General features: G+C 38.3%; 1 protein-coding gene across 1 annotated transcript in view; it reads right to left on the reverse strand.

Moving 5' to 3' along the window:
* Window positions 1–1,227: 1,227 nt before the first annotated feature.
* LOC128664665 (NXPE family member 3-like) overlaps window positions 1,228–20,474 on the reverse strand; it is a 50,747-nt gene continuing 31,500 nt past the window's right edge. The window contains exon 7 of the mRNA XM_053719475.1: window positions 1,228–1,760. Coding sequence (XP_053575450.1) covers window positions 1,228–1,760 — 533 coding nt within the window. The remainder of the gene's footprint in view (window positions 1,761–20,474) is intronic.

A 20,474-nucleotide genomic window follows, 5' to 3' on the forward strand; every position in this document is an offset into this window, starting at 1 on the left:
GGCTGTCCAGCCTAGTAGGACTGTGTTGTGGATATTTGTGTTGTAAAATATATGTATTAGTTATAGCAACACCAACATTTTTCAGTTGGAACTATCACTAACAGCATAAGTGAAAGGTAAGAAAAATTAGGGTAGAAATGAAGGAATACACAGACATCCCAAGTCCCCCTGAAGTTCAGGGAGTCTCCCTGATTGTAATAGCGGCTCCCTGATGTCAGAAAATGGAATGCAATCTCCCTGAAACTCCAAGTACTATGATCTAATGTGGCCCAAATCCGGAAAAGTGTTTCTTTAAGGAATGCTTTTAGTTGCTGGGACGTTATAGAACCCTCAAAGCATGCACCAGTAACCAAAAGCCCCCACTGAGTTTAATAAAACAAAACACAAATACTACCTTATTTACTGCACGTAATTAAACTTTGGATTTTAAAATATTTGAGCATTCAACAAGCGTACGATCACTGGAAAATAGGTTTATTGTATGTGGTTGTGCAATAAAGCTACTTTTTTTTAATGTGACTTTAGTGGGAAGCTACTTTAATGATAAGTCTCTATCTTATTTAGGGTTTCAAGGTGTCCAATATATAACTGGGTGGGGGGGGGGGGTGCAGTAGCGGGAGAAGCCACCTCCCTGAAATTAGTTTTTGCAGGTTGGGATATCTGGAATACAGTACAAGAACCATAGCAACACAACATTTAAATAAATTACTTTAATTTAAGGATTCAATATTTAAAACACAAAGAACAAAATAGAATAAAACAAAATTTATATTTTTAATCAATTGATCGTCTTCAGTACATGTGTTAAACCACCAAGGATAATTCAACTGCCCATACATCTATTTTAATTAGGTAACAGGCCTTGGCAGTAGCATTTCTAGGACTTGTTGGGGAATGTAGAACCTCCAAACCTTAAAGGTGTTGGCTGCCGTGACTGTAATTGTGTGCCTTTTGCATGTCCAATATGTCTGAATAAGGAGAGTGATAAATAAGGGGGACTTAAAAAATAAAATAGGTATAAATTAGTAGAATATGAGGTCCCACACCTATACACCCTGCACCCCTGATATATAGGCTGTAGTCAACATTTGTCATCTTCAAATGTTATGGTTTAGAACCCCAGCTGGGTTTTAATAACCATTAATGAATGAACAGTTGTTCTAGCCATGGATTGCATAATTAGATCTTTAATATTTAAAGTATTAAATATTTTTTTAATTTCTCCTCTCATATGTGACAGATATAGGACAACATTAGATCTATCTCATTTCTGATTACTGGCTGTCCTGGGTGAATCATATCTGGCAGGTAGTGACATGATGTCATATCCCAGACATCCAGCACAGTAACAGCCATTCCCTTGAAGGAAGCCCTAAGTATGGTATCAAGCTGAAGGGACAGCCAGTCACTGCCATATATAGATTTGTAGCCGGTGTTGGCCGACTTAATCAACACAGTAGTCTGAGGGCTACGGAAAAGAAGAGAAGCAATTGCTTGATGTATTGCAGCTATCCTCCGTATGTAGTATGTAACAGGAAAGGTGGTGAAGTGCGCCCAGATAGTCAAAACCACCACTGTGTTTGGTCCTCCCCCAATTCCAGCAATATGTGCTGCTTCATAATGCAAGTCAGATAACATGGTTTTGGAGGTCCGCAGGGGTAACCCATGGGCCCGCCATTCCATATATATTCCGAACTCAGGATCAGTTGCCACCAGAGGACCAGACTGGTAGTTAACATGCATGTCAATCCTCTTCAGAGCTAATAAACAACACAAAAAAATACATTAGTAAAATATTTTTGCACATAGATCAAACATCAGTTTATAAGAAAATATCTTATGCACCCATATTTAACCTATGCTCAAGCATACCTCCAAACCATCCCGTGAAATGTTAGGATTGTCATAAATTGGGAAGAGCTGAGTACAGAATCATAAAAATTAAAGGGATATAAACGTGCAAAAAGAAAACACTCTAATATGTTAGTGCATTTTATTATTGTGCTATTGCTGGTATATAACTGTGTTTAAGCCCTGCAAAGTGATTAAACAGATAGTTAAAATCAGTTCCAGTGTAGCAATACACTACAGCTAGCTGAAATCTGGTGTAGCCACCAATCACCAGCTCTCTCCCAGTAGTGTAGGATATGTGCTTATTCTTTTTCAACAAAGGAAACCAAGGGCTAGATTGCAAGCTTTGCGTTATGGTGCAGTCTGGCTATACCTTTGAAAAATTGGCCATTGCGCGTGGAATGGTAGGTAACACATATTACAAATGACGTTTGAGTGCAGGATTTTCCATAGTGCCGTATTACAGGTTGTGCGGTGTGGCTAAAATGCTTGCGCTGTGATCCATACAGCGATCTGAGACCAGTAGTTATGGATTTTGTGAAACAAAAATGTTTCACAAAACTCATAACTAAAATGTTACAAAGTACACTAACACCCATAAACTACCTATTAACCACTTAACCACCACCCTCCCGCATCGCAAATTCTATATTAAACCTATTAACCCCTAAACCGCCAACCCCCACAGCGCCAACACTAAATAAATCTAGTAACCCCTAAACCGCCAGCCCCCCACATTGCCAAAACTATAATACATTATTAACCCCTAAATCTCCAGCCCCCCACATCGCAACTAATAAACTAAACCTATTAACCCCTAAACCGCCAGCCCCCACATGGTAACTAATAAACTAAACCTATTAACCCCTAAACCCCCCACATCGCGAAACACTAAATTAATCTATTAACTTTCTAAGCCTAACACCCCTAATTTTAAATTAAAAGTTACAATATAACTATCTTAAAATAAATAAAAACTTACCTGTGAAATAAAAAACAACTAAGATTAAACTATAAATTAACCTAACAATACTATTCTAATAAAATAAAAAACTACCAATTACAAATCCTAAATTTCATGATTAAAAAAACCTAACACTACGAAAAAATAAAAAACCTAAATTGGTAATTTAAATAAACCTAATACTACGAAAAGATTAAAAAAATCTATCATTAGCAAAAAATAAAAATGCTAAAATTACGGAAAAAAACAAAACACCACTAACGCCTAGATTTAGAGTTCTGCGTTAGCCGTCCAAACCAGCGTTAGGGGGTCCTAACGCTGGTTTTGGCCGCCCGCTGGTATTTAGAGTCAGTCAGGAAAGGGTCTAGCGCTCACTTTCCAGCCGTGACTTTTCCATACCGCAGATCCCCTTACGTCAATTGCGTATCCTGTATTTTCAATGGGATCTTTCTAACGCTGGTATTTAGAGTCTTGGCTGAAGTGAGCGTTAGAACTCTAACGACAAAACTCCAGCCGCAGAAAAAAGTCAGGAGTTAAGAGCTTTATGGACTAACGCCGGTTCATAAAGCTCTTAACTACTGTGATCTAAAGTACACTAACACCCATAAACTACCTATGTACCCCTAAACCGAGGTCCCCTCACATCGCTGCCACTATAATTAAATTTTTTAACCCCTATTCTGCCTACCGCACACCGCCGCAACCTACTTTATCCCTATGTACCCCTAATCTGCTGCCCCTAACATCGCCGACACCTACATAATATTTATTAACCCCTAATCTGCCCCCCCCAACGTCGCCGCTACCTTACCTACACTTTTTAACCCCTAATCTGCTGACCGGACCTTGCCGCCACTATAATAAATGTATTAACCCCTAAACCGACTCACTCCCGCCTCAAAAACCCTATAATAAATAGTATTAACCCCTAATCTGCCGACCGGACCTCACCGCTACTATAATAAATGTATTAACCCCTAAAGCTAAGTCTAACCCTAACCCTAACACCCCCCTAAGTTAAATATAATTCAAATCTAACGAAATAAAATAAATATTATTAAATAAATTATTCCTATTTAAAGCTAAATACTTACCTGTAAAATAAACCCTAACGGCTAGATTTAGAGTTCTGCGGCCAAAGGGGTGCGTTAGCTACGCTGGCTTTTTTTCTCCCGCACCTTTTAAATACCGCTGGTATTTAGAGTTCACAGAAGGGCTGCGTTAGGCTCCAAAAAGGGAGCGTAGAGCATATTTACCGCCACTGCAACTCTAAATACCAGCGTTGCTTACGGACGCGGCCAGCTTAAAAAACGTGCTTGTGCACGATTCCCCCATAGAAAACAATGGGGCTGTTTGAGCTGAAAAAACACCTGCAAAAAAGCAGCGTTCAGCTCCTAACGCAGCTACATTGTTTCCTATGGGGAAACACTTCCTAAGTCTGCACCTAACACCCTAACATGAACCCCGAGTCTAAACACCCCTAACCTTACACTTATTAACCCCTAATCTACCGCCCCCGCTATCGCTGACCCCTGCATATTATTATTAACCCCTAATCTGCGCTCCGTACACCGCCGCCAGCTACGTTATCCCTATGTACCCCTAATCTGCTGCCCCTAACATCGCCGACCACTATGTTATATTTATTAACCCCTAATCTGCCGCCCCCGCTATCGCTGACACCTGCATATTATTATTAACCCCTAAACTGCCGCTCCGCACACCGCCGCAACCTACATTATACCTATGTACCCCTAATCTGCTGCCCCTAACACCGCCGACCCCTATATTATATTTATTAACCCCTAATCTGCCCCCCACAACGTCGCCTCCACCTACCTACAATAATTAACCCCTAATCTGCCGACCGGATCTCTCCGCTACTATAATAAATGTATTAACCCCTAAAGCTAAGTCTAACTCTAACCCTAACACCCCCCTAATTTAAATATAATATAATTTAAATCTAACAAAATAAATTAACTCTTATTAAATAAATTATTCCTATTTAAAGCTAAATACTTACCTGTAAAATAAACCCTAATATAGCTACAATATAAATTATAATTATATTGTAGCTATTTTAGGATTAATATTTATTTTACAGGTAACTTTGTATTTATTTTAACCAGGTACAATAGCTATTAAATAGTTAATAACTATTTAATAGTTACCTAGTTAAAATAATTACAAAATTACCAGTAAAATAAATCCTAACCTAAGTTACAATTAAACCTAACACTACACTATCAATAAATTAATTAAATACAATACCTACAATTATCTACAATTAAACATAACACTACACTATCAATAAATTAATTAAATACAATACCTACAAATAAATACAATTAAATAAACTAACTAAAGTACAAAAAATAAAAAAGAACTAAGTTACAAAAAATAAAAAAATATTTACAAACATTAGAAAAAAATTACAACAATTTTAAACTAATTACACCTACTCTAAGCCCCCTAATAAAATAACAAAGCCCCCCAAAATAAAAAAATGCCCTACCCTATTCTAAATTAAAAAAGTTCAAAGCTCTTTTACCTTACCAGCCCTGAAAAGGGCCATTTGCGGGGCATGCCCCAAAGAATTCAGCTCTTTTGCCTGTAAAAAAAACACATACAATACCCCCCCCACCAACATTACAACCCACATACCCCTAATCTAACCCAAACCCCCCTTAAATAAACCTAACACTAAGCCCCTGAAGATCTTCCTACCTTATCTTCACCTCGCCGGGTATCACACCGATCCGTCCTGGCTCCGATGTCTTGATCCAAGCCCAAGCGGGGGGCTGAAGATGTCCATGATCCGGCTGAAGTCTTCATCCAAGCGGGAGCTGAATAGGTCCATGATCCGATTGAAGTCTTCTATCAAGCGGCATCTTCAATCTTCTTTCTTCACCAACGACTTCCCGACGAATGACGGTTCCTTTAAGGGACGTCATCCAAGATGGCGTCCCTCGAATTCCGATTGGCTGATAGGATTCTATCAGCCAATCAGAATTAAGGTAGGAAAATTCTGATTGGCTGATGGAATCAGCCAATCAGAATCAAGTTCAATCCGATTGGCTGATCCGATCAGCCAATCAGATTGAGCTCGCATTCTATTGGCTGATCGGAACAGCCAATAGAATGCAAGCTCATAATATATAATAATATAATTATAATTTATATTGTAGCTATATTAGGGTTTATTTTACAGGTAAGTATTTAGCTTTAAATTGGATTAATTTATTTAATAAGAGTTAATTTATTTCGTTAGATTAAAATTATATTTAACTTAGGGGGGTGTCAGTGTTAGGGCTAGACTTAGCTTTAGGGGTTAATACATTTATTATAGTAGCGGTGAGATCCGGTCGGCAGATTAGGGGTTAATTATTGTAAGTAGGTGGAGGCGACGTTGGGGGCGGCAGATTAGGGGTTAATAAATATAATATAGGGGTCGGCTGTGTTAGGGGCAGCAGATTAGGGGTACATAGGGATAATGTAGGTTGCGGCAGTGTGCGGAGCGGCAGATTAGGGGTTAAAAAAAATATGCAGGTGTCAGCGATAGCGGGGGTGGCAGATTAGGGGTTAATAAATATAATATAGGGGTCGGCGATGTTAGGGGTACATAGGTAGTTTATGGGTGTTAGTGTACTTTAGAGCACAGTAGTTAAGAGCTTTATTAATCGGCGTTAGCCCAGAAAGCTCTTAACTACTGACTTTTTTCTGCGGCTGGAGTCTTGTCGTTAGATTTCTAACGCTCACTTCAGCCAAGACTCTAAATACCGGCGTTAGGAAGATCCCATTGAAAAGATAGGATACGCAAATGGCGTAGGGGGATCTGCGGTATGGAAAAGTCGCAGCTGCAAAGTGAGCGTTAGACCCTTTCCTGACTGACTCCAAATACCAGCGGGCGGTAAAAACCAGCGTAAGGAGCCTCTAACGCTGGTTTTGACGGCTACCGCCCAACTCTAAATCTAGCCGTAATATAGCTACAATATAAATAATAATTACATTGTAGCTATTTTAGGATTAATATTTATTTTACAGGCAACTTTGTATTTATTTTAACCAGGTACAATAGCTATTAAATAGTTAATAACTATTTAATAGCTACCTAGTTAAAATAATTACAAAATTACCAGTAAAAAAAATCCTAACCTAAGTTGCAATTAAACCTAACACTACACTATCAATAAATTAATTAAATAAACTACCTACAATTATCTACAATTAAATCAACTAAACTAAATTACAAAAAAAACCCACTAAATTACAAAAAAAACCCACTAAATTACAAAAAATAAAAAAAGATTACAAGAATTTTAAACTAATTACACCTACTCTAAGCCCCCTAAAAAAATAACAAAGCCCCCCAAAATAAAAAAAATGCCCTACCCTATTCTAAAATAAAAAGTTTACAGCTCTTTTACCTTACCAGCCCTTAAAAGGGCCTTTTGCGGGGCATGCCCCAAAGAAAACAGCTCTTTTGCCTGTAAAAAAACATACAATACCCCCCCCCCAACATTACAACCCACCACCCACATACCCCTAATCTAACCCACACCCCCCTTAAAAAAACCTAACACTAAGCCCCTGAAGATCTCCCTACCTTATCTTCACCACGCCGGGTATCAACGATCCGTCCAGAAGAGGCTCCGAAGTCTTCATCCTATCCGGCAAGAAGATGTCCAGAAGAGGCTCCGAAGTTTTCATCCTATCTGGCAAGAAGAGGACATCCGGACCGGCAAACATCTTCATCCAAGCAGCATCTTCTATCTTCATCCATCCGACGAGGAGCGGCTCCATCTTCAAGACCTCCGGCGTGGAACATCCTCTTCTCCCGATGACTAGACGACGAATGAAGGTTCCTTTAAGGGACGTCTCTCAAGATGGCGTCCCTCGAATTCCGATTGGCTGATAGGATTCTATCAGCCAATCGGAATTAAGGTAGGAAAAATCTGATTGGCTGATTGAATCAGCCAATCAGATTCAAGTTCAATCGGATTTGCTGATCCAATCAGCCAATCAGATTGAGCTCGCATTCTATTGGCTGTTCCGATCAGCCAATAGAATGCGAGCTCAATCTGATTGGCTGATCCAATCAGCCAATCGGATTGAACTTGAATCTGATTGGCTGATTCAATCAGCCAATCAGATTTTTCCTACCTTAATTCCGATTGGCTGATAGAATCCTATCAGCCAATCGGAATTCGAGGGACGCCATCTTGGATGAAGTCCCTTAAAGGAACCTTCATTCGTCGTCTAGTCGTTGGGAGAAGAGGATGTTTCACGCCGGAGGTCTTGAAGATGGAGCCGCTCCTCGTCGGATGGATGAAGATAGAAGATGCCGCTTGGATGAAGATGTTTGCCAGTCCGGATGTCCTCTTCCTGCCGGATAGGATGAAGACTTCGGAGCCTCTTCTGGACCTCTTCTTGCCGGATAGGATGAAGACTTCGGAGCCTCTTCTGGATGGATCGGTGATACCCGGCGTGGTGAAGATAAGGTAGGGAGATCTTCAGGGGCTTAGTGTTAGTTTTTTTAAGGGGGGTTTGGGTTAGATTAGGGGTATGTGGGTGGTGGGTTGTAATGTTGGGGGGGTTATTGTATGTTTTTTTACAGGCTAAAGAGCTGTTTTCTTTGGGGCATGCCCCGCAAAAGGTAAAAGAGCTGTAAACTTTTTATTTTAGAATAGGGTAGGGCATTTTTTTATTTTGGGGGGATTTGTTATTTTTTTAGGGGGCTTAGAGTAGGTGTAATTAGTTTAAAATTCTTGTAATCTTTTTTTATTTTTTGTAATTTAGTGTTTTTTTTTTTTGTAATTTAGTGTTTGTTTGTTTTTGTAATTTAGTTTAGTTGATTTAATTGTAGATAATTGTAGGTAGTTTATTTAATTAATTTATTGATAGTGTAGTGTTAGGTTTAATTGTAACTTAGGTTAGGATTTATTTTACTGGTAATTTTGTAATTATTTTAACTAGGTAGCTATTAAATAGTTATTAACTATTTAATAGCTATTGTACCTGGTTAAAATAAATACAAAGTTGCCTGTAAAATAAATATTAATCCTAAAATAGCTACAATGTAATTATTATTTAAATTGTAGCTATATTAGGGTTTATTTTACAGGTAAGTATTTAGCTTTAAATAGTAATAATTTATTTAATAAGATTTATTTTATTTCGTTAGATTTAAATTATATTTAATTTAGGGGGTTGTTAGGGTTAGGGTAAGACTTAGTTTTAGGGGTTAATACATTTATTATAGTAGCGGTGAGGTCCGTTCGGCAGATTAGGGGTTAATACTTGAAGTTAGGTGTCAGCAATGTTAGGGAGGGCAGATTAGGGGTTAATACTATTTATTATAGGGTTTCTGAGGCGGGAGTCAGGCGGTTTAGGGGTTTATACATTTATTATTGTGGCGGTGAGGTCCGGTCGGCAGATTAGGAGTTAATAAGTGTAGGTAGGTAATGGCAACGTTGGGGGGGGCAGATTAGGGGTTAATAAATATAATATAGGTGTCGGCGTTGTTAGGGGCAGCAGATTAGCGGTACATAGCTATAATGTAGGTTGCAGAGGTGTACGGAGCGGCAGATTAGGGGTTAAAAGTGTAATGCAGGTGTCAGCGATAGCGGGGGCGGCAGATTAGGGGTTAATAAGTGTAAGGTTAGGGGTGTTTAGACTCGGGGTACATGTTAGGGTGTTAGGTGCAGACTTAGGAAGTGTTTCCCCATAGGAAACAATGGGGCTGCGTTAGGAGCTGAACGCTGCTTTTTTGCAGGTGTTAGGTTTTTTTTTTGCTCAAACTGTTCCTTTGTTTCCTATGGGGGAATCGTGCACGAGCACATTTTTGAAGCTGGCCGCGTCCGTAAGCAACGCTGGTATTGAGGGTTGAAGTGGCGGTAAATATGCCTTTTTGGAGCCTAACGCAGCCCTTCAGAGAACTCTAAATACCAGCGTTGTTTAAAAGGTGCGGGGGAAAAAAAAACACGCGTAGCTAACGCACCCCTTCTAACGCAAAACTCTAAATCTAGGCGTAAGATTACAAAAATAAATTATCCAAAATAATAAAAGTTACACCTAATCTAATACCCCAATAAAAACAAAAAAGCCCCCCAAAATAAAAACACCCCCTAACCTAACAATAAACTACCAATAACCCTTAAAATGACCTTTTGTAGGGCATTGCCCTAAGTTAAACAGATCTTTTACATAAAAAAATTTACAAAGTCCCTCCTTAAAGTACAAAACCCCCACCAGACCAACCCCCCAAAATAAAAAACCTAAGTCTAAAAAAATCCTAAAATACCCATTGTCCCTAAACAGGGCATTTGTATGGGCATTGCCCTTAAAAGGGCATTAAGCTCTTTTTCTGCCCATCCCTAATCTAAAAAAAAAAACACCCCAAAAAAACACACAAAAAAACTTAACACTAACCCCAGGAAATCTACTCACGGTTCCTGAAGTCCGGACATCCATCTTCATCTAGGCGGCATCTTCTTCTATCTTCATCCCGGTGGTGCGGAGCTGTGGAGGTGCGGAGCTAGGAATGTAAGGTACCCCATTTATAAACGGGTACCTTGTATTCAAGCTTCATTCAGTGTACGGTGGTGACCTTATGAAGAGGATCCTCCATGCTGGATGTCCGTGCCGCCGGTGAAGATGCTCCGCGCCTCCACAGCTCTGCTCCACCAGAATCACAACAGAAGGTACCGCCTGGATGAAGACTTCTCGCCGCCTGGATGAAGATGGATGTCCAGACTTCAGGAACCGTGAGTAGATTTCCTGGGGTTAGATCTCATAATCTAGCTGCAAGAGAACAAAATACATTTGAATATAGAAGTGAACTTAAAAGTATTGGAGATCTACTCGAAAATTGTGTTTCAATTTGCTTTGAAATCCTACAGCATCTGCAATATTTACATTAACTGGACTCTATTCCAGTTCATTGGAAGAGTCAATGAAAAATGTCTTGTAATTTTTGTTGGAGAAATCTTCAAATTAAAATGCATTTGAAAACAATCAGAATTCACAATTAATAATTAATATGTGCTTTGCAAGTGGCTTTGCAGTAATTTAACTTTGCCAGTATGGATTGAGATAATTTAACAGAGGTATTCCATTTAAACAGAAAAATCTTTTCTTGTGATTTATTCTTTTTTGTTGTTTCAGTAAACTTGACTTTTTGATAACCCAATTTGGCCTCTTTTGTATATGTATATATATATATATGGGTCTGGGAGATATGTCTAATGCCATATACTGCATTAGGTGAGTGTCTACTATATTATATAAATAACTGTATTGGTGAATTTAAAAATGTTTGACCAACAACATTTTCTTTTATTTCAGAAATCTCTGAGATGACTGAGGCTTACTAAATAAATTGTCCTATGACTATAATCATAGATTTGAGTCCATACTCTTAAACATTAATACAAAAATGTGCCATGATTAAATAAGATATTTGTATTTTTTAATAAGCAATAATAATAATGATATATATATATATATATATATATATATATATATATATATATATATATATATATATATATATATATATATATATATATAAAATGAACTAATTACTACTGAATTCTATTTACATACAGTATATGTGTATGAGGTAAAAATGACTGGAAAGTGTGGCATATACAACAAAATATAAAATGTAATATTATTAAATTTCCCGAAATATTAATTAATATCATACTGAAAATATTGAATTATAATTACTAAGTTCCCTAATAGAAATATGACCCTTAAAAATCTTCCCTTGATAACCCTAGAAACAGGAAATTGTTTGGGAATTACACTAAGGATATATATATATACAGTATCTCACAAAAGTGAGTACACCCCTAACATTTTTGTAAATATATTATTATATATTTTCATGTGACAACACTGAAGAAATTACACTTTACTACAATGTAAAGTAGTGAGTGTACAGCCTGTATAACAGTGTAAATTTGCTGTCCCCTCAAAATAATGCAACACACAGCCATTAATGTCTAAACCGTTGGCAACAAAAGTGAGTACACCCCTAAGTGGAAATGTCCAAATTAGGCCCAATTAGCCATTTTCCCTACTCAGTGTCATGTGACTCGTTAGTGTTACAAGGTCTCAGGTGTGAATGGGTAGAAGGTGTGTTAAATTTGGTGTTATCGTTCTCACACTCTCTCATACTGGTCAATGGAAGTTCAACATGGCACCTCATGGCAAAGATCTCTCTGAGGATCTAAAAAAAAGAATTGTTGCTTTACATAAAGATGGCCTAGGCTATAAGAAGATTGCCAAGACCCTGAAACTGAGCTGCAGCACGGTGGGTAAGACCATACATCAGTTTCACAGGACAGGTTACACTCAGAACAGGCCTCGCCATGGTCGACCAAAGAAGTTGAGTGCACATGCTCAGCTTCATATCCAGAGATTGTCTTTGGGAAATAGACATATGAGCATTGCTGCAGAGGTTGAAGGGGTGGGGGGGTCCACCTGTCACCTGTCAGTGCTCAGACCATACGCCGCACACTGCATCAAATTGGTCTGCATGGCTGTCATCCCAGAAGGAAGCCTCTTCTAAAGATGATGCACACGAAAGCCCGCAAACAGTTTACTGAAGACAAGCAGACTAAGGATATGGATTACTGGACTCATAGTGTAATAAGAGGTGAAGTGAGGGCACTGTTTACAGCTAAAGGAATCGTGAGTATAGATATTTTCTAGGTGATTTTCTAGTTACATTGTATCTAGCTTAGGGTTTATTTTTATTTTACAAGTTTGTATTTATTTTAACTAGGTAGAATAGTTACTAAATAGTTATTAACTATTTACTAACTACCTAGCTAAAATAAATACAAATTTACGTAAAATAAAACCTAACCTTAGTTACACTAACACCTAACCTTACAGTACAATTAAATAAATTACCTAAATTAAATACAATAAAACAAAATTACATACAAATACCTAAATTACAAAAAAAACCACTAAATTACACAAAATAAAAAACAAATTACAAGATATTTAAACTAATCACACCTAATCTAATAGCCCTATCAAAATAAAAAAAAGCCCCCCCAAAATAAAAAATCCCTAGCCTAAACTAAACTACCAACTAAACTTGCGGGGCATTACCCCAAAGAAATCAGCTCTTTTACCTGTAAAAAAAATACAAACAACCCCCAACAGTAAAACCCACCACCCACACAACTAACCCTCCAAATAAAACCCTAACTAAGAAAACCTAAGCTCCCCATTGCCCTGAAAAGGGCATTTGGATGGGCATTGCCCTTAAAAGGGCATTAAGCTCTATTGCTGCCCAACCCCTAATCTAAAACTAAAACCCACCAATAAACCCTTAAAAAAAACCTAACACTAACCCCCGAAGATCCACTTACAGTTTTGAAGAGCCAACATCCATCGTCAATGAAGCCAGGAGAAGTCCTCAACGAAGCCGGGAGAAGTCCTCAACGAAGCCGGGAGAAGTCTTCATCCAAGCCGGGAGAAGTGGTCCTCCAGACAGGAAGAAGTCTTCATCCAGATGGCATCTTCTATCTTCATCAATCCGGCGTGGAGCGGGTCCATCTTCAAGACATCCGGCGCGGAGCATCCTCTTCTTCCGACGACTCCCGACGAATGAAGGTTCCTTTAAATGACATCATCCAAGATGGCGTCCCTTAGATTCCAATTGGCTGATAGAATTCTATCAGCCAATCGGAATTAAGGTTGAAAAATGTTGAAAAAAAGGTTGAAAAAATGTTCCAATCAGCCAATAGAATGCGAGCTCAATCCTATTGGCTGGTTGGATCAGCTGGTGGTCTGGAGGACCACTTCTCCCGGCTTGGATGAAGACTTCTCCCGACTTCGTTGAGGACTTGTCCCGGCCTTGTTGAGGACTTCTCCCGGCTTCGTTGACGATGGATGTCGGCTCTTCAAATCTGAAAGTGGATCTTCGGGGGTTAGTGTTAGGTTTTTTTAAGGGTTTATTGGGTGGGTTTTAGTTTTAGATTGGGGTTTGGGCAGCAATAGAGCTATGCCCATCCAAATGCCATTTGCAGGGCAATGGGGAGCTTAGGTTTTTTTAGTTAGGCTTTTATTGGGGGGGTTGGTTGTGTGGGTGGTGGGTTTTACTGTTGGGGGTTGTTTGTATTTTTTTTTACAGGTAAAAGAGCGGATTTCTTTGGGGTAATGCCCCGCAAAAGGCTCTTTTAAGGGCTATTGGTAGTTTAGTTTAGGCTAGGGTTTTTTTTATTTGGGGGGGGGTTATTTTGATAGGGCTATTAGATTAGGTGTAATTAGTTTAAATATCTTGTAATTTGTTTTTTATTTTGTGTAATTTAGTGTTTGTTTTTGTAATTTAGGTATTTGTATTTAATTTTGTTAATTGTATTTAATTTAGGTAATTTATTTATTTGTACTGTAAGGTTAGGTGTTAGTGTAACTAAGGTTAAGTTTTATTTTACAGGTAAATTTGTATTTATTTTAGCTAGGTAGTTAGTAAATAGTTAATAACTATTTAGTAACTATTCTACCTAGTTAAAATAAATACAAACTTGCCTGTAAAATAAAAATAAACCCTAAGCTAGATACAATGTAACTATTAGTTATATTGTAGCTAGCTTAGGGTTTATTTTATAGGTAAGTATTTAGATTTAAATAGGAATAATTTAGGTAATGATAGTAGGTTTTATTTAGATTTATTTTAATTATATTTAGGTTAGGGGGTGTTAGGGTTATGGTTAGACTTAGGTTTAGGGGTTAATAAATTTAATATATTGGCGGCGACGTCAGGGACTGCAGATTAGGGGTTAATAAATGTAGGTAGGTGGCGGCGATGTTAGGGGCGGCAGATTAGGGGTTAATAATATTTAACTAGTGTTTGCGAGCCGGCGGTTTAGGGGTTAATATGTTTATTCTAGTGGCGGCAAGTCGGGAGCGGCAGATTAGGTTTTAATAATTTTATTTTAGTGTTTGTGATGTGGAAGGGCCTCGGTTTAGGGGTTAATAGGTAGTTTATGGGTGTTAGTGTACTTTTTAGCACTTTAGTTATGAGTTTTATGCTACAGTTTTGTAGTGTAAAACTCATAACTACTGACTTTAGAATGCATTACGAATCTAGGCTGTACCGCTCACTTTTTGGCCTAAAAAAAAATCTTGTAATACCTGCGCAATGGAAGTCCCATTGAAAAAAGATAATACGGATGGTTCTTAATATACCAATTTACATACCAGTTTTCCTCCTTGTTATTATATACGTGTAGGTAGGTCCAAAAGTGACTTCTAGTGTCCCAGGAGGAAGTTAAAGTTGTTGCTTCTTTCAAATGTGCCATTAAGTTCCAAGAGTGACCCTTTTTGTTTCTTCCCTAAACCCTCCTCTCTACTGTTTGATTCATGTCTTTGGTCCAAGAGTGGCCAATGTCTATATTTAGGGGAGTTTATACTCCATATTTTGACAATATCTTAGAAGGGGATACTTACTTCCATATATAATTCTGTTCCTTCCCTAAACCCTCCCTTCTATTGTTTGAGTTATATTTCCGGTGGTCCGAGAGTGGCCAATGTTTATAATTATGGGAGTTTATATTCTATTTTTTATCAAGATCCAGGAAGGCGATACTTACATTCTCGTATAAAGAAAAACTGAGGTTGAATATTCTTTCCTACTGTTATATTTAATTGCCAACTTGTATTATAACACATGCCATTTAACCATTCATCTTGTAAAGCTATGTATAACAATGACCTTGTTAATTGCTACTATGTGTCTTACAGTGGCTGTATATACGGCAATTTCAACCTCAATAAAAATTATTATTTTAAAAAAAAATTCATTGAAAATTACAGATACACTTATGTTAACACTGTCTAATAAAAATTATTTTTTAGGGGGTGGAGCTAGCGAGCCTCGAGTATGGCCGCATGAGACCAGAGCTCCGTTAAACAACTGGCCAAAAAATATACTATACGCCAGCTAAGTGATCACTAAACTACCTACAGAAGTCAGAGGTCCTTGCTCGGTGTCCGGAGACTGAGTGGGTGACTTTGGAGGCTGCCGAGTGAAATTTGGAGGCAGTAATGGTCCGGAGCAGAGCGCAAGCTGAAAGTGCGCCACAGATGTAAATTTGGGCCTGCACGGAAGATACACAGCGGCTGCAGGGTAAGCGTGTCCCTAACCATAAATGAACTAAGGCACTGAAGTGTGGGGTGAGACTTACCTGACATAGTGCATATAACATATGAACTTACAATAAACTGCACAGAGCTTGGTGATAAAGGCAGAGTCCCACAGGATGTAAAATTGCCTATGATTGTAAGAGAAGAAGTTTGGAAAATCAGAGTTGTAACCTCTGTCACCTAAAATGTGGGGTTAATGAGTCTTAATACAGTTTAGAAATGTGATAATAGGATCCATTGCCTACTTCTCACAGGCTGCCAATATCTTCATTAATAGTATATATTATGGAATACCAGACAATATTCTGAGGCTGATTGATTGACACTGTATAAATAAGGACACGACCATATAAATCTAAAAGAGGGAGTTTTAAATACCAGAAGCAGTATTGAATTTGGGACATTTGAATTTGGGACTTGTTTGATATATACAGTCTTACACTGTACTGGGAAAACTGCCCTATCATGGCTACTAAGAAATCTGGGAAGACAGACAAAATAGCCAAAATGAATGCTTATTTTAAAGCTCTTGATACTGATACAGCAGAGACCCCTTTGTCTTCACAAGCTTCAACCACAAAACATTGTGATAACGCTGAGGACTCCACAACATCCATAACCAGAGCAGATCTCAAACAGCTCCCTTCAAAAGAGGACTTTTCACAGTTAATACAACACGTGAGTCAGCTCATCAAAGATGGTTTAGCAGAAGTGAAGTCTGACATTGCACAGTTGGGACAAAGAGTAGAACAGCTGGAAGATACCACTGAATCCTTAACTACAGACTCTGAACTCCTGGTTGAACAACTCAAATCCCAGGATTCTATTATTAATCATCTACAGGACCATACTGAAGACCTTGATAATCGAGGGCACAGACAGAACCTGAGAATACAGGGAATCCCAGAAAATATACCTCAAATACAACTTGCGCCATATCTGCAAATAATTTTTAGGTATCTCCTAAATACCCCTACAGACCAGGACATTCAGTTGGACAGGGCACACAGAGCCCTTCACAACAACCGAGAGAAGGAGCTCCCCTACGTGATGTGATCTTTAGATTTCACCAATTTGATGATAAAGAAAAAGTGTTAATCGCAGCCAGAAAATTAAAACAGCCGCAATTTTAAGATAGTAATCTACAAGTATATCCAGACCTGTGTCCACAAACACTAATAAAGAGAAGAGAAACAAGATACCTTACTCTACACCTCCAGGACCTGGGTATTAAATATAGATGGGGGTTCCCCTTCTGCCTTCGAGTAGAGAAAGAAAACCAAATATTTGTTTATCATGGCCCTGACGATATTGAAGATTTCTGTGCTAAACTGGGCATAGCACAACCATCTTTACCCTCTCTGACTAGAGAAGAGAAGGACAACCCGTACAACCCCACTGGCTCCAAAGGGCAAAGACAACCTTGGACCAAGGTTAACAGAAAAAGATAAAGAGGCCCTGAAGACAAGATACCTTACTCTACACCTCCAGGACCTGGGTATTAAATATAGATGGGGGTTCCCCTTCTGCCTTCGAGTAGATAAAGAAAACCAAATATTTGTTTATCATGGCCCTGAAGATATTGAAGATTTCTGTGCTAAACTGGGCATAGCACAACCATCTTTACCCTCTCTGACAAGAGAAGAGAAGGACAACCCGTACAACCCCACTGGCTCCAAAGGGCAAAGACAACCTTGGACCAAGGTTAACAGAAAAAGACAAAGAGGCCCTGAAGACAAGGTCCATTCCAGTACATCTAGTGGGCCTGCCACTTGAAATCGTTATACTCAAGTGGACTATGAATATATTTAGATGAGAAATAGGTCACGTCCTGTTCCATAGACTGTAATATCTGTTGTGGTCAGAATTCAAAGAACACGAATTGTTTACTATAAGTATATGCCTAGATAGTTTATCACATGTGATGAAAACTTATATAGTTAGCTGCCGTTAGTATTAACATGTTAGTTAATTTTATTGCAAGTTGTTATTCATGTTACAAACATGAATCCTCTACTACAGGTTGTAGATTGTAGATCCCGAGCTGCTGAATTCAGCGGGATACTAGTGTTTTTTTGCTCCTATCCTGTTAACGAGCAAAGAGTCACTAGATTGGATCACACAGTTAAATGTTATTGTTATCTTTTATGTGTTTTTATTTGTTTGTTTGTTTTAATTAGGTCATTGCGATACCTTCCTCTCAAATTAGTTATCTCTCCTTTTCCCCGTCTTCCTCCTAAGACTATTCTCATCCTCTTTCCCAGGACGGAGAGAACTCCTTATACGGATTGGGTAAGTGGCAAGAAATTGTCATTTTGTATTGTCATAACAAACATTAGCCAGACTCCCCAGAAAGTTAGCAATGCATGTTCTCACTGAAATTCTATCAATGGAGTCACGTCAGATTAGGATTCTTTAGCAGAATATTAAAGGTCTAAATTCCCCAAATAAAAGGTTGATAGCACTTACCAACGTCATAGGGGAGATATAGTCTACATACAAGAGACTCATTTTGACAAACACAAACAACCAAGATGTAGTTAAGGTATATATCCCACAGGGTATTTTAGCTCTGCTGACACAAAACGCAAAGGCGTAGGAATCCAGTTTCATAGAAAGATCCCTTTCCAGCTTCTTCAGAAGGAGACTGATGAAGAAGGTAGATATATCATACTGGTTGGTATATTATATAACAGACCAGTGACATTAGCTAATATTTACTGTACGAATCTGAACCAGATCCCCTTTTTGAGAAAAGTAATAAATAAGATTATAGACATAAAAAAGGAACGGTTCTGTTAGGAGGGGACTTTAATACATTACTTGACCCACTTCTAGATAGTTCACATCACAGAGGCGCACGGTCTAAAAGAGACTCCTTAAAATTAGATAAATGTCTCTGGGACCTCACTCTACTAGACGCTTGGTGCATCTTAAACCCCGGACGTAGACAATACACCTTTTTCTCACACTCACAACAGGTTTATTCCCGGATAGATTATTTATTGGTGGATGAAAATAGCCTTCCGATGGTCTCTAAAGCGGAAATCCTACCCAATGCATGGTCGGATCATTCCATGATTACCTTGGAGTTGATCTGGTCATCAATTCCTGCTGCGCCATTCCTGTGGCACCTTGATGAATTGTTGTTTCATAAACCCGACACAGTTAAAAAAATGTCATCAGCTTTGGAAGAGTATTTTACACATAACACTAGTGAGCAGCATAACCCCACAGTCATATGGGACGCTCACAAAGCGGTCATAAGAGGAGAATTTATTAAATTACAAGCATCTCTTAAACACTCATACCAGCAGACATATAGAACTCTTTTAAATAAATTAAAAGACATAGATAGATTACTTCAGCTAAACCCAACGGACGTTTCTGTTTCAAACCAGAGGGAGACGAAAGTAGCTTTACGGAACCTTTTACAAGAGGAAGCTCATAAAAGAGCATTGTATCTCAATAAGATGTATTTTACGGAAGGAAATAAAGCTGGTACTAGGTTGGCTAGGACTTTAAAGCAAAGAACACTAAATCAACATATTAAAGAAATAGCCATTTCTGAAACACAACACATCGGACAGTGAGACAATAGCAGAATCCTTCCGAAAGTATTATGAGACATGAAGATATGGCACATCATATTGCCCAAGCAGATCTCCCCACATTAGACGCAGACCAATGGACAGAATTGGAAACACCTATTTCTCATATGGAAGTAATGAAAGCGATAGACTCCCTACGTGCAGGTAAAAGTCCCGGCCCAGACGGGTTTAGTAATAAATATTATAAAATATTTAAAGTAATTTTAACCCCACATCTTACTAATTTATTTAACTCTATAGACGAAAAAGAGGAATTTTCTAAGGAATTTCTTCTATCCCATATTACGGTCATCCCCAAACCCAATAAATTAACAATGTTAACTAATAATTATAGACCCATTTCCTTACTTAATTCAGACTTAAAGATTTACTCCAAAATATTATCCTCCCGGCTAAACAAGGTTCTCCCTGAGATAATACATGTGGATCAAGCGGGATTTGTCCCTAATAGAGAGACCAGGGATAACACTATAAGGGTTCTTCAATTAATAGATTATGCAAAGTTAAAAAATATACCGTCAATTTTCATTTCTACTGATGCTGAAAAAGCATTTGATAGGCTGAATTGGAATTTTTTAATAAAAGTAATGCAGAGTATGGGATTCAGAGAAAAAATGCTTAAAAGAATTCTTAGTTTATACACAGACCCCTCGGCCAAAGTTAAAGTTAATGGGATTTTGACTTCTTCCTTTCCCATTCGCAATGGCACGCGTCAGGGTCAGGGATGCCCTTTATCTCCCACCTTATTTATCATTACCATGGAAGTTTTAGCAGCACATATAAGAAAGAATAATCACATCAAAGGAATCCAAATAGCGCAGAATGAATATAAATTGAATATGTACGCTGATGATGTGTTGATATCCCTGGCC

Source organism: Bombina bombina, chromosome 6 (assembly GCF_027579735.1).
Source record: "Bombina bombina isolate aBomBom1 chromosome 6, aBomBom1.pri, whole genome shotgun sequence".
In the NCBI taxonomy this organism is placed as follows: domain Eukaryota; kingdom Metazoa; phylum Chordata; class Amphibia; order Anura; family Bombinatoridae; genus Bombina; species Bombina bombina.